The sequence below is a fragment of the Schistocerca serialis genome, chromosome 1 (genome assembly GCF_023864345.2).
Source record: "Schistocerca serialis cubense isolate TAMUIC-IGC-003099 chromosome 1, iqSchSeri2.2, whole genome shotgun sequence".
Classification (NCBI taxonomy): Eukaryota; Metazoa; Arthropoda; class Insecta; order Orthoptera; family Acrididae; genus Schistocerca; species Schistocerca serialis.
This window is the reverse complement of record NC_064638.1, coordinates 690,272,632-690,286,941: the sequence shown is the minus strand read 5'-3', so window position 1 is coordinate 690,286,941 and position 14,310 is coordinate 690,272,632. Positions and strand designations below refer to the sequence as shown.

The 14,310-nt window shown below is 39.7% G+C and overlaps 1 protein-coding gene across 1 annotated transcript in view; it reads left to right on the top strand.

Annotated features, from left to right (window-relative positions):
* The window catches only part of LOC126480650 (protein phosphatase 1 regulatory subunit 21), a 200,122-nt gene that overhangs the window by 166,854 nt on the left and 18,958 nt on the right, over positions 1-14,310 (top strand). Inside the window, exon 12 of the mRNA XM_050103882.1 lies at positions 8,964-9,149. Coding sequence (XP_049959839.1) covers positions 8,964-9,149 — 186 coding nt within the window. The remainder of the gene's footprint in view (positions 1-8,963; positions 9,150-14,310) is intronic.

Genomic DNA, 14,310 nt, shown 5'->3' with positions numbered 1-14,310 from the left:
CTGTGCCGTGCGTGTGATTATTGCTTGTACAGCCCTCTCACAGTGTCCGGAGCAAGTATGGTGGGCCTGACACACCGGTGTCAATGTGTTCTTTTTTCCATTTCCAGGAGTGTAGAATAGTAAGTTGATATGAGGAGGAAAAAGTAAACCTTAAATGAAGAATAAAAAGAGTAAGGAGAGTAAAATATAAGATGGCAAGAACTGAAGTAAGTAAGTGAGGAGGAAGAAAGGAAGGATGAAATACAGTACTGATGAAAATAAGATATATGAGACTTGTAAAGTTTAACTAGGGATAAACTCGATATATGCTACCTGCGACAGGGTGATCAACCTTGACATTTCCCATAATTTTGCAGTAACCATCCTGGTGGGCAAATAGTGCTTCTGGCCAACATGTTGTGTGGGCATAATTCACAGTAGAATCAAGTTGGCCCTGTCTGTGATGCTGTAAGCTGTGCTTTTAACATGGTTGGAGCGAAGTGTGGTAGATGAGTTCATGGACAGATCTTGCATTTCTGTTTTACACAGTTATGACCTGTATGATGAGGAGTTAGAAGTAGAATTGGCAGAAAGACAGAACCAGGACAATTTGGAGCTTGAGTTGGGTGAGCAGCCAAAATAGTGATGGGAAAAGATGGTGTGGGGCAGTGGGTAAATATTCTAAATGATCGTTACTTCGTTATGCCATTATGAAAAAACACTTAAATTGTCTGTGCATGCTTTGCACCTACCTTTGCCATTTACAGGAGCCTGAAAACTATTTTTGCCATTAGCCCGAAACCGATGGAGAGCATACTAACCATAATTTCCAGTCAGCAAGCCCACATTACTCTTTGCACTAACTGAAAGAAAATGTTCCTACTTGTTATTTACTCATCAAGATCAGGAACTATGACTATAAATAAAAGTTTGGAGTTTTAACTGTTTGATATATTTAGTAATAGTTCACATGCACAACAGATAAGTATTAGTATCCTATCTAATATACCAACTGGGAACAGTAGTTCAGAGGCAACCTCTACGGGAAGTTCCAAGTAAAATGGTCTATCACCCTTACTTCTAATGACTGAAAGTTAATTGCATGTATTAAAAGTGGCAAATGATCTGGCCACTTGCCACATGGTTTGGTCAATATTGCAAGGCTACACACGAACAATTACTTCCGTGAAAGCTAAGTGATCCAGGACAGCGTACAGTCCTTGTGAATTCACTTCCTACTTTTACGGAAAATGCATTCAAGTCTGCCTAGCTCTGACATCATCCAAGACACAGTGCACACAGGTGTTTGACTGATGCGGACAGATTGGTACAAAGTGTCTCCCTCCAACTGCCTCTCTGGCTGTAATTATGGTGCAGAGGACCCCCAAAGAATATCTGCTGTCAGTTGCCCTAGGCACAGATAGTGGTATTTAAATGTCCCCTTTCTCAGACACACATTAATTAATAGCTCTGTCATTTAACAATTTACATTCTTCTTAATCTTTTTATAAAATTTTTATATAAAATATTTTATTGTTATATAAAGTGTACTTTAGTTACTCAAAAAGTTTTAGCTCGACTGCATTTAAACTTTGCTGGCTAGAATATTTAAATTGGAACCGATAGAACGACATGACCTGAAAACTGCCATTTTGAGATTCCTTGTAAGCTTAGTTATTTACAAAACAGTCTTGAAACTTGGTGCAGCTGTATTATTACATTAATGTAATCAAGTGCTGTAATAAGAATTTTCTGTTATAAATACAAATGATACTTAATTTACTATGAATAAGGACGTTTTCATTCCAAATTCGGTTTTTAGTAAATAACTTGAAAACTAATAGAGGTAACTTATTGGTGTCACATATATATCATTATTGTATGTAACTGAGGTTAGATAGAAATTTTCAACTTTCTGCGTCTAACATTTAACACCATCAGTTTTTCGTGAAAGCTCAGATTTTGACCAAAATATTCCTCTGATGAAATTGAGACTTGTGACTTTAATTTTGACATACATTTTCATATACAGACCGATTTTTAGCTTTATGTTTTCATTATTTAATGCCACTTACTTTTTTTCTTAAGATCATGTATTTTGCGTAGTATATTCTGTTAAACATTGTGAGACCTTAACAATATTAACACTAATATACTGAAGCATACACCGACGAAGTGAGGAAAAGTTATTTTAATTTTTAATTTCTCTCTTAGATTATGGTAGAATCCTTTGAATATTAAGCACAGGCATGTTATGATGATGTGTTGCTGGTAGTAATGAACTGGTGTAAGCTCCTGCACACTCACTCTACATCTACATCTACGTGATTACTCTGCTATTCACAATAAAGTGCCTGGCAGAGGGTTCAATGAAATCTGTACTGCTTACAGTGATACACAGTGGGATGGATTTTGGTGAAGATGTCATACTTAAGAGCTAGAAGGAACTTGGACTGAGGTTGCAATTTAGTTGCTCCAGTTCAATATGATTTTAGGCAATATTTGGGTGTGCTCTATCTGTGAGAGACTGTAGATATATTTGGAATTTACCCCTGGATTTTGGTCTCCTCGTCATTTCCTTTACAGACAGATAGTGACAGTGAAACTTTGTTCAGCACCAGTATTGGAATAAAGTAATTAGGTTTTGGTTACCGGGCATCAAAAATCTTTTCCTTTATTTACTTGGCTTTAAGCCAACAATGACACACTTATGCCTTCAGCACTAATCAGCCATCAAACATTACAAAACAAACTGATTTATAAAAACAAATACATGTACAAATTACTTAAAAATTACAAAATAATATTCCTTCACTGTTAGAGAATATAAGAAAAGCTTCTTAATTTCTGAATATGGAAGTAAAAAATATTTTTTTTTCTTTACAAAAAATGGTTACAGACAGATTCTCGTAGTCATAACTCTTTGAGATGCAAACAATTTTGTTAATCACTCATTACAATTGTGATTGCACCTTCTCTGTAGGTCCACAGTCAAATTTTAAAACTACTAACTAAAGCCCAATCTTATCAGACACCTAAGAAGTGCCTTATCATTCTGTAGTAAAAAGACCAGCAATGCTTTTAGGGAATGATATTCTTAGCTTTCTTAATTCTGCGAGGAATTGTTCTCCACACTGCTGGAACTTCGGACAAGCAAAAATTAAATGATTAATATCTCCATCACCTAAATTGTTGCAATCACAAGTGACTGAATTTCTTAGCTGTAGATGATACAAATCAGAAGGAAAGCAGCCATGATTAAACCTCATCTGAGTACCCATTCACTGTGAAGAGTGGACAGGTGGCTGCTCCTTCAGCAGGATCTGAGCAGTTGGCACCATCAACACCTGTCATATGGGTTCTGAGGCCATCCTCAGTTCATACAGGTGGGTGACGGAGGTGGTGATGACTGCTGGCCTCGCATGCAGGGGGCAAGCAGAGCTCACAATTTGCAGCACTGTCCCCAGAGTTGATCCGGGTCCTTTGTTTTGGAGCTAAGTGGAGGGTCTGAACCAAAGGCTTCATCGACTCTGTGACAGTCTTGGTTGCAGATCTCTAGACCTGCGTTATCATGTGGGGAGTTGTAGGACTCCCCTCGATGAGTCAGGGGTGCACTACACAGAGGAAGCAGCTACTTGTGTAGCAGAGTACTTGTGGAGTGCACATGAGGGCTTTTTTAGGCTAGACAGTAGTTTGAGGTGCTCTGATGAACACTCACTAGCCAATAAGCAGTAAGGAAAGTTAGATGGCTTTCATAGTAAAGACACTCCTTCTGTCAAAATTTTATCAGTAAACTGTTGAAGTATTTGTAATTAAGTTCCTGAATTTATTGTCTTCCAGGAATTCTTGAGCTTAAGTTATTCTCGGGACCAACAGCTGGCTGAAACCAGAATAGAAAGCTCTGAGATATTTAGTGAGTCGTGGAATATATATCGGAAAGATAGAGTTGAGTCCGTAGGAGGGGGAGTGTTCATTGAAGTTGACAAAAACATTCTCTCTATTGGGGCCAAAGTTGAGTGTGACAGTGAAGTTACCTGGTTGTGTATAACAGGTCTAGGTGAAACCAAATTAATTGTTGGATGCTTTTGCTGGCCACTTTCTTTGAAAGTCTATGGCCAGTAGCACAGAAATACCCAAATCGTACAATACTAGTTGGAGGTGACTAATCTACCGATTACAGACTGGAATATCTATGGATTCAGTGCAGGGGGGTACAGACAGACAGACAGACAGACAGACAGACAGTCATGCAAAATATTTTTGAATGTGTTTTCTGAAAACTATCTTGAGCAGCTAGCTTGGCAGCTCATACGCAATGGAAATATCTTAAATCTTATAGGTACAGATAGGTTGGACCTTATCGACAGTGTCAGTGTAGAACAGTATAGAAATGGGGATTAGTGATCATGATGTCATTATGACAACTTGTGGTTATGAAAGTTAATAAAACTGTCAAGAAGGCTATGAGATTGTTTCTGCTAGATAGAGAAAATAAGCAGTTGTAAGTAAATCACTTAGAGAGTGAATTGACAACACTTAGTTCCAGTAAGTTGGGTCTAAAGGGATTATGGGCAAAGGTCAGGCAGATTGTAACTCGTAGTCTGGAGACTTATGTGCCTCATAAGTGGGTAAAGGATGGAAAACACCCACCATGGTTTAAAAACAAAATTCGGTAGATGCTGAGGAAGCAGAGGCTGTTGCATCCTCAGTTCAAAAGAGAATGCACAAATGACAAGTGAACGTTAGTAGATATTTGTGCATCTGTGGGAATATCTGTGCATGAAGCATACAACTACCACCACAGTCACACCTTCGCAAAAGATCTGTCGGAGAACCCAAGAAAATTCTGGCCCTGTGTAAAATCGCTAAGTGGGTCTAAGGCTTCCATTCGATCGCTTGGTGACCAGTCTGGTGTGCTGGTTGAAGTTAGCAAAACGAAAGCCGAAGTTTAAAATTTCTTGCTCAAAAAATCATTCACACAAGAGAATTGTACAAACATACTGTCATCTGACCATCATCAGACATACTTCCATATGGATGACATAGTAATAAGCATAAGCATCTGTGGTATAGACAAACAACTGAAAGCAAATAAATCACCAGGTCCAGATGGAATCCCAGTTCAGTTTTACAGAGTATTCTCTGGCAATGGTCCAGATGGAATCCCAATTCAGTTTTGCAAAGAGTACTCTACGACATTGGCCCCCTAGCTAGCTTGCATTTATTGTGAATCTCTCGCCCAGCACAGTCCCAAGTGACTGGAAAAAAGTGCAGTTCACTCCAGTATATAAAGAAGGGTAAAGAACACACCCACAGAATTACAGACCAATATCCCTAACTTCAGTTTGCTGCAGAATCCTAGAAAAAATTCTTAGTTCGATATAATAAACTTCCTTGATACTGAGAAGCTTATGTCCACGAATCAACATGGTTTTAGAAAGCATCACTCATGTGAAACAACTCGGAGCATGTGAGAACTGTGGTAGGGAAGGCGAATGGTCAGCTTTGATTCATTGGGAGAATTTTAGAAAAATGTGATTCGCATGTGAAGGAGACCCCATATAGGGTACTGGTGCGACCTATTCTTGCGTATTGCTAGAGTGTCTGGGATCCATACCAGATCGGATTGCAGGAAGACATTGAAGCAATTGAGAGGCTGGCAGCTAGATTTGTTACTGGTAGGTTCGAACAACACATATGCGTTACGGAGATGCTTCAGGAACTCAAACGGGAATTCCTGGAGGGAAGGTGACGTTCTTTTCGAGAAACACTATTGATACAGTGGTAACACCAGTTTCCATCATATCACCAAAGTTAAGTGCTGTCGGGCTTGGCTAGTACTTGGATGGGTGGTCTTTCAAGTCTGCCAACCAGTGTTGGCAAGGGGGTGCACTCAGCCCTTGTGAAGCCAATTGAGGAGCTACTTGACTGAGAAGTAGCAACCCCAGTCATGAAAGCTGAGGACGAGTGAAGAGTGGTGTGCTGACCATATGCCCCGACATATCCGCATCCAGTGACGCCTTTGGATGAGAGGATAACACGGCAGTAGGTTGGCACCATTGGGCCTTCCGATGCCTGTTCAGATGGAGTTTAGTTTTATTTTTAGGCATTTGAAGGTGAACAATGAATGATTCTACTGCTGCCAACAAACATAGCGCATAAGGAACATGAAGATAATATTAGAGAAATTAGGGCTCACATGGAGGCATATAGACAGTTGTTTTTCCCTCCCTCTATTTGTGAGTGGAACAGGAAAGGAAATGATTAGTAGTGGTGTAGAGTACACTCCGCCATGCACCATCTGTGGCTTGTGGAGTAGCTATGCAGATGTTGATCGTAGAATTTGCATTGCAGTGTACTGACATCTTGTGAAACCAATGTAAGCGAGGTAAGTGAGATGTATCCACTATCAAACTGCGACCAGAAGCAAAGTGGACTATCCTGTGCCACAACATGCAGCTGAACATAACATGTTTGATTATTCTTTCTACACTTGATTAGTTTTAATAGGTTTAACATAATCTTTTGTTTTCTCAATAATTTAAACAAATGTGATGTGTGATATCATAAAATATAATGTAAAGATAGGTGTATTTTCATTTCATTATAATACAAAAATAAGAGAAATAAATAATATACAGGACTCGAAAAATGAGTCACCAGAAAATAACACCGAAATTGACAAAAAAAAAAATCTCTGTCCAGATATTCCTTTAGGAAATGTACCAAAGTTTGCAACTTCTCACCCCACACACAAAAAAATACAGGAATCCATAACAGAAATGATAAAATTAAGTCTGAACCAGCTTAGTGAAGAATGCTGTTACATGTTTCAAAAAATTCTCCAATTCGACACAAGTTTAAAATTACGAGGAGACAGAATGTGTGGCCATTGTGGCTGATACACACGCTTAAAAGTAGAAAAAGTATCCTATTTTTCACAACTATTAGTTCCTTCCTCATGGAGGAGCAAGTGGATCCCTCACAACATAGAAACGAGGGACAGATCCCAGAATTTTGGGTTATGGAGGTATGTCCTAGCTAGCCATACCCTCTCCTTATAATTTACAGTTTTTCAAAGGCAATTTGCTTTTTGATACCTACAATGACAAAAAAATCTCTGGCCAAATGTTCCATCAGGAGTATTGCACCAAAGTTTGCAACTTCTCACACCACACACACAAAAAATTATCATCTTTACTTGTCTTCCACCATAACAATGGTGTCTTTTATGTTTGTCAATGTTACACACTGATTGTTATTAGTTAGATGTGAATGCATTGTGCTTTAGTTATTGAATAGTCACAAGCTTATGAAGAATCTAGTTGTTTCTCTTAGTTTAGACCTGGCCAAGATTTGTGTCCCAGAGCACGCTCGCACTCTTGGAGCACAACCAGTTCTGTGCAGTGTCCGGCTTCCCCCACGACTGCACTATTCCGGGAAGGTGTGTGGATGAGACTGCTGTATGTCAAAAGCTGCCCACACGGCGAACTTAGGATGACAATGTTTGAAACACAGTGTGACTATTAAAAGGCGAATATTATAGCATACTTTTACAAGCAGGCTTTTATCACTGGAATTAATTTTCAACTTTTTATTTTTCTGCCAAAGCAATAACTTTTGTTACTTACATTAGTGCCATCTAGTGGTAAAATGCTTGTTAAATTTTCCTATTTTTAACAGTTAATATTTCCAAAAGTATACAACTTATCATAGTTTTTGGTTATTAAATTACATTTCAACATATGCACCTGCGCTTTCCATACAATTATTGAATCTTTTAGGAACAGAATCCACAGCTTTTCTTAGCATCTCAACTGGGACATATGCAAGTACCTCATGGAAATTTGGTTGAAGACTGATGATAACATTTGGTTTTAACTCATACTCTTGTTCCTTAGCCCAGCTCCAGAGGAAGGAGAGAAAGGATCATGTGGGGTTAGAACAGGGCTGCATGCAGGCCACTCTGTCGATTCCTAGTGGTGAATTCATCTGCCAGGGATACTGTCATCAAGCCATTGTCACTGGAATTGTGTTGTGGGACAGAGCTCCATCTTACATTTCCCTTCCATTTTCTCCCCCTTGAATCGCAGGACATTTGTATGTTTTGAAACACTCAAAATATCGTGCGTCATTCATGATGTTGGGTAGCATGTATGGGCCAATAAATCTTACTGATGTCATTTCATACCAGATGGTTGTTTGGTCTTGGTTGCATTCTTTCAACCATTACATTTGTGTCTAAATTTGACCAATAATGACAATTCTTATGATACACAGAACTCCAACATGAGATACACTTCATCAAACCACAGGATATTGTCATACAAATTAGGATAATCATTTCCCCAACCAAGCGTAATCTTTGCAAAATTCCATTCTCCTGTTGCTGTCCTCATTGAACAGCTGTTGCATGTAATGGGCTTTCAAGGTCAAAAAGAAAGCTTTGTCTTGTTGACTTTGAATGGCTCTGTTCAAAGATTCAAGTTGTCTTCCAATATATAGATGTTGAGGGTCTTCCAGACTGACTTTGATCTTTCACACTAGCTGAGTAGAAGTGTTCTAGATGAGTACATGTGTGTTTCTCATTTAACTACTTTCACATTGAAATACATTCCAGATGTGGGATTTGTTAACTTTACTTTGGAACCATCATTGTTCACTGTTTCTGGCTCTTGCAGTTTCTCTGATTAAATGTTTTACTTTGATGACCTTGTGAATTTGCATGTGTTATGAAATTGACACTACACGAAATATTTTGGCATTATTTATGTTCACTTAGCTTCTGATTTTGTATGAAAGGAAAGATTAATGTTTCTGATTTGCCTTCCACTTCAACTTATTTCTGGATTTTGTCTTCCAGTGTGTGTGTGTGTGTGTGTGTGTGTGTGTGTGTGTGTGTGTGTGTGTGTGTGTGTGTATGTGTGTGTGTGTTTTAAATGAAGAGGAACTGACTAATATATACAAAAACAAATTACTTTTAGGATGACATTCCCACAGTCCCTTATGAAGAAGCACTTTTAGAAAGAGAGCAATCCCGTTCAAGCATAGAAAGTGGAGAGTCCTTAAAAGAGCAACTGGCTTCAGTCACTCAGCGAGCTACACAATTGGAACAGGACAGAGAGCACTGGAAACTGGAATTTCAACTTCTTCAGCTGAAACATTCTAAGGTAGGTTTGTTGAAACTAAACCATATAATATATTTGGGGGGGGGGGGGGGGCTGTGAGAATCATATAAGTTTTTATCATCATTGTAAGTATCTAATTAGAAGAGTTGACCTTGGTTTACAGTAAATTTTCCTTGGTATACGCTATTTCAATTGTGGCTTTCATATAAATTTACCTTTTGGGACTGGAGAAGTTCCTTCTAAATGATAATGACAGTGGCTTAATTAGTGAATGTTTACAATGGCTAAAAGGTAGACAAGACACTTTAAACTGAAAGTTCTCTGGTGAAATATCTGGTGAGTACAATGACTACGGAAGAATCATATAAGCACCCACCTTTCAAAATTTTTGAACTGTTGTTGCTGCCAGTTGGGGGCTAGCACTGTCATCCTGGATGCCCATGAGGGCTGCAAATGGAAGCATCCTGTATATGTGCCTACCTAGGGTTACAAAGGAGAAGAAGGCAAGGGGGTGATGAGACTCCATGAAGCCATAGACCTAGGTTGTCAGCAGGGCACTGTACAAGTTGTTGGTTGTTTCATAATGATGTGGACAGTGTTTACGTGGAATGGACTGGGTCCTCTCATCCAACTGAACAGATCATTGATGGAAAGGGGTTATGTTTGGCTGCTTGGAGACCATTCACGGTCTTCATGTTCCCAAACAACAATGGAATTTTTGTGGATGACAATGTGCCATTTCACAGGGCTACAGTTGCAACTGTTTTGAAGAATATTCTGGACAATTTGAGCAAATGTTTTGGCCATCCAAATTGCTCAACATGAATCCTATTAAACATTTATGGAACATAATCAAGAGGTCAGTCATGCACAAAATCCTGCACAGGCAACACTTTCACAATTATGGATGGCTACAGAGGTAGCATGGCTCAGTATTTATGTAGGTGACTTCAAACAACTTCTCGAGTCCATACCTTGTCGAGTTGCTGCACTGTGTTGCCCAAGAGGTGGTCTGACAAGATATTAAGAGGTATCCCATGACTTTTATCACAGGAGTGTCCATTCGGCAACAGGTATCAGATCTACATCAAAAAGATTTTGTTACAAGTAAATGAAGACAATCACAGGATTCCAAATTAAACACAAGCATTGTAGCATCTGCTGGAAAAATAAATATCCAGCACTCCAAAATTAAATGTTGTTACTGTTGGATGATTGTAATGCACAAATAGAGAGAGGAAAGCATTTAAGAAGGTACTAGGGTAATATACTGCACACCAAAAGACAAAAATCGAAAAGTACACTGAGCCTAATTCATAAAGGTCAGCCATCTGGCATCCACTGCTAAATAAAGGCCTCCCTCTACACTCTTACACACATGATGATGATGATGAGTTAAATGCATCAACATTCCATGTTTTTTGATTTCATCTCTCCAACTCCCAGTATGTCTTTATCTCGGACTTTTCGTATCTTTTGGCAAAGAATTTCTTTGGCCACTAATGGTGAGGTTTCTTTCTTGATTAGTATGCCTGTCATCACTGAACATTTCAGTTTATGATCTCTCCTATAAATTCATCAAAGGTTGTTTGTGTAGGTGAAGAACAAGGGACACAGCACCCATCCTTCATACCCTAAACGTTATGTTCCCTCATTTTTAGGTTAGTTTTAGCCTGGACACAATCTGTCAACAAGATCTGCTTTCCGTTATGAAGTAAAGACTTTATCCAAGTAAGAGAAATGGCATCAAAGCTATAGCAGCTTAGTTTGCCAAGCAAAAATTTATCAGGCACATAATCACTGGCATTGGCAAGTTCATCCCCTCTTCCAGCTCCACTAACCTGTATTTGGATGCTGAAGTTCAGCAATACATTGTGCCTAAACAAAATGTGAATAGAAACTGCTGGGTTTCTAAGGTCAGTGGTACTTTCTGTCAAGCAGGGTAGGATCAGAATATTAATTTCCCATAAGGTCTGGATTGTACACGAGCTTTAATCTATGCACAACATTTCACCTGAAGTTATTAATTAAGAAGATATGCAGGAAAGTGAAAACACGAAATTCCTAAGCCCAATGTTAGGTTAAATCACGTCAGCCCTCCAAGTGACTCAAGATTCTTTTTTGGGTATGTGCATGGTGAATATATATTCCCAAGTCCTTGTAGTATTCCTTCTTTTCTGTACTTCAATTCTCACCACCTTATATTCTATTCCTTTGCTCACTCTATTTTTTTCCCACTTTCCTGATGAAAACCTGGCTTTCACCAAGGTCTTAGGCTGGCCGCGGTGGCCGAGCGGTTCTAGGCGCTTCAGTCTGGAACCGCGCGACTGCTATGGCCACAGGTTCGAATCCTGCCTCGGGCATGGATGTGTGTGATGTCCTTAGGTTAGTTAGCTTTAAGTAGTTCTAAGTTCTAGGGGACTGATGACATCAGATGTTACGTCCCAAAGTGCTCAGAGCCATTTGAACCATTAACCTAGGTCTTTTATCTTGCCGAAGTCTCATGACTTTAACATTATTTTTTATATTTCTTAACTTCTTTTCATCCCTGCCCAGGACTCTGGGCAACCCTCACCTTACCAAGTGGCTGCTGTCATGGCTGAGTGGCTCCTGTGGAGAGAGGCCCCAGTCAGAATGGGTGAGAAGAGTGCAGACTGTCTGTGAAGAAGTAACACAGGTTTCTCAGGCTGCCGTCACAAGGCCCCAGCAATCTCTTCAGATCAGAACTTGCGCTATGACACTTGACAGTACAATCATCAGTATTGCCATCATTAGCTATAATGTGGAGAACCATTCTCCCCAAAGTACCTAGTCTGTACTAGAATAGATGGCAAGGCCTTTTAATAAACAAACATCAATTCGTTGTGGAACATGTCAGAGATAAGACATAAAATTTATTCACAATTGTGAATAATGACAACCATCAGCTGTAGAAGGGCATGACGACAATGAAAATTTGTGCCAGACCGGGACTTGAACCTAATTTTTCCGCTTGTTGTAAGTGGTTGCCTTACCATTTGGCTATCCGTGCGCAACTCACTACAAGACCCAAACTTCCATACGTCATCAACCATGTGTCTACGACCTGGACTTGTACATCCATTATGTATATTCCTATACAGGTCAGAAGCTGTACTTGAAAGTTGCTTGCCCGGTGTCTGCAGAGAAATAAGATATTGCAGTGGCTGTGTTATTCTGATTACAATGCAGAGTTCCTTTGAACATGCACGCATGTCCAGAAGAACAGCCACTGCAGTGACTACAGCCATTATGAAAGACATTAAATGTATTCAAAATTGCAAATAATGATATGTATGGGAATATATATAATGGATGTGAGAGTCCAGGTCATGGCCTGTTCTCAGCCATTGACCTGTCTTTGCCCATCTTAGTCATCTAATTATAATGGTCTGTACATACATCTTACACACACCATTCTTAAACATAATTTTCCTGAGTATGATATGTTTTGAAATTCTGTCAACATTACAGTGTGGACACTATCAGAACGTTTCTTTTCTGCACATTTTTTCCTTCTGACATCGGAACAAATTTTAACACACTATTGGGTGTGAGTACCCCCTTTCCCCCAGTAGTAGGTCCTTTCTAGCAAAATATTGCCCAGTAAGTCTGCTTAGTCCAGGAACTGGAGAACAATTAACCTCTTGACATTCATTGCCTCATCATGCTGCAAAAGAATTCCCTGACTCGTAACTGTACAAGAAACTGGGTGAGGGTGCATTTTTTTCTTTCATCCACTTTGTGTGTCTCCTTATACGACGCAAATGTTTTGTGATGCTCCTCAGAAGCAACTGAAAGAACCATTTTTCCACAGCTTGAACTACTTTCTCTTGAAAGATTAATAAGCAATCGTTTGGTTATCCCCTTGTACTTTGTGAATAATAAAATTGAAGTTTTTCTGTGGTCAGTGGCCTCGTCACTACCAAACAGTTACCTCTGTTGCTGAATCTGTGTGGGACATTGGAAACCAGAGGCAGAGTAGATGTTTCCTTCTCAGCTTTACAACCATACATCGAGGAACATCTTTCCTGCTGGGCACACAAGTGCTTACTGCCTTTGTCTTGCATTCTCATAAAAAATCAAGTACACCAGGGATGTATAATAGCAATCCAAGTATATCGTATAACCTTTGTCTAAGTACCATAGTAGTTTTCTAGTAATAAATTCAAAAGTGCCATAATACTGGGCTCCTCTGCCCCTTTCCCAACATACACCCCCATCCTATGCATGTATCCACTGAAAGCATTGCAGACAGCAAACAGCTTTGCCGTATTTATGCGATTTACTTAACAAGTAAATAGGAATAAGATTGAAACTGTGTGCCCGACCGAGACTCGAACTGGGGACCTTTGCCTTTCGCGGGCAAGTGCTCTACCATCTGAGCTACCAAAGCACGACTCACGCCCGGTACTCACAGCTTTACTTCTGCCAGTATCTCGTCTCCTACCTTCCAATCAGCGCACACTCCGCTGCAGAGTGAAAATCTCATTCTGGAAACATCCCCCAGGCTGTGGCTAAGCCATGTCTCCGCAGTATCCTTTCTTTCGGGAGTGCTAGTTCTGCAAGGTTCGCAGGAGAGCTTCTGTAAAGTTTGGAAGGTAGGAGACGAGATACTGGCAGAAATAAAGCTGTGAGTACCGGGCGTGAGTCGTGCTTCGGTAGCTCAGATGGTAGAGCACTTGCCCGCGAAAGGCAAAGGTCCCGAGTTCGAGTCTCGGTCGGGCACACAGTTTTAATCTGCCAGGAAGTTTCATATCAGCGCACACTCCGCTGCAGAGTGAAAATCTCATTCAGGAATAAGATTCATCCTTGAAAACCTCACAGTCCTTCATCAACCATCTAGTATCCATAGTGAACGAGTGAAGAAGCAACATAATTCAAATGATCAAAAAACGGGCAAATTGTGAACAGCAGATCATGATTAACCTGGTTCTGAAGAAAATGTTTTTGCTTGTTGTTTTGATGCAAGGGACAAAATTACTTTGACTCAATCAAGGCTCATAACTGTTGCGGGAAAGGGATTATAAAGAATTGACACTTCACTGACTTCCAGTTTCTTCACAAGATTCATGTGACCTATTACCACACAAAACGCATTCTAATTTTTTCCCCCCACACATTGTTGGCTTTCAACTTATTTTGTCTTACATTGATCTGGCATACTGATTCATCTGTTTTGACT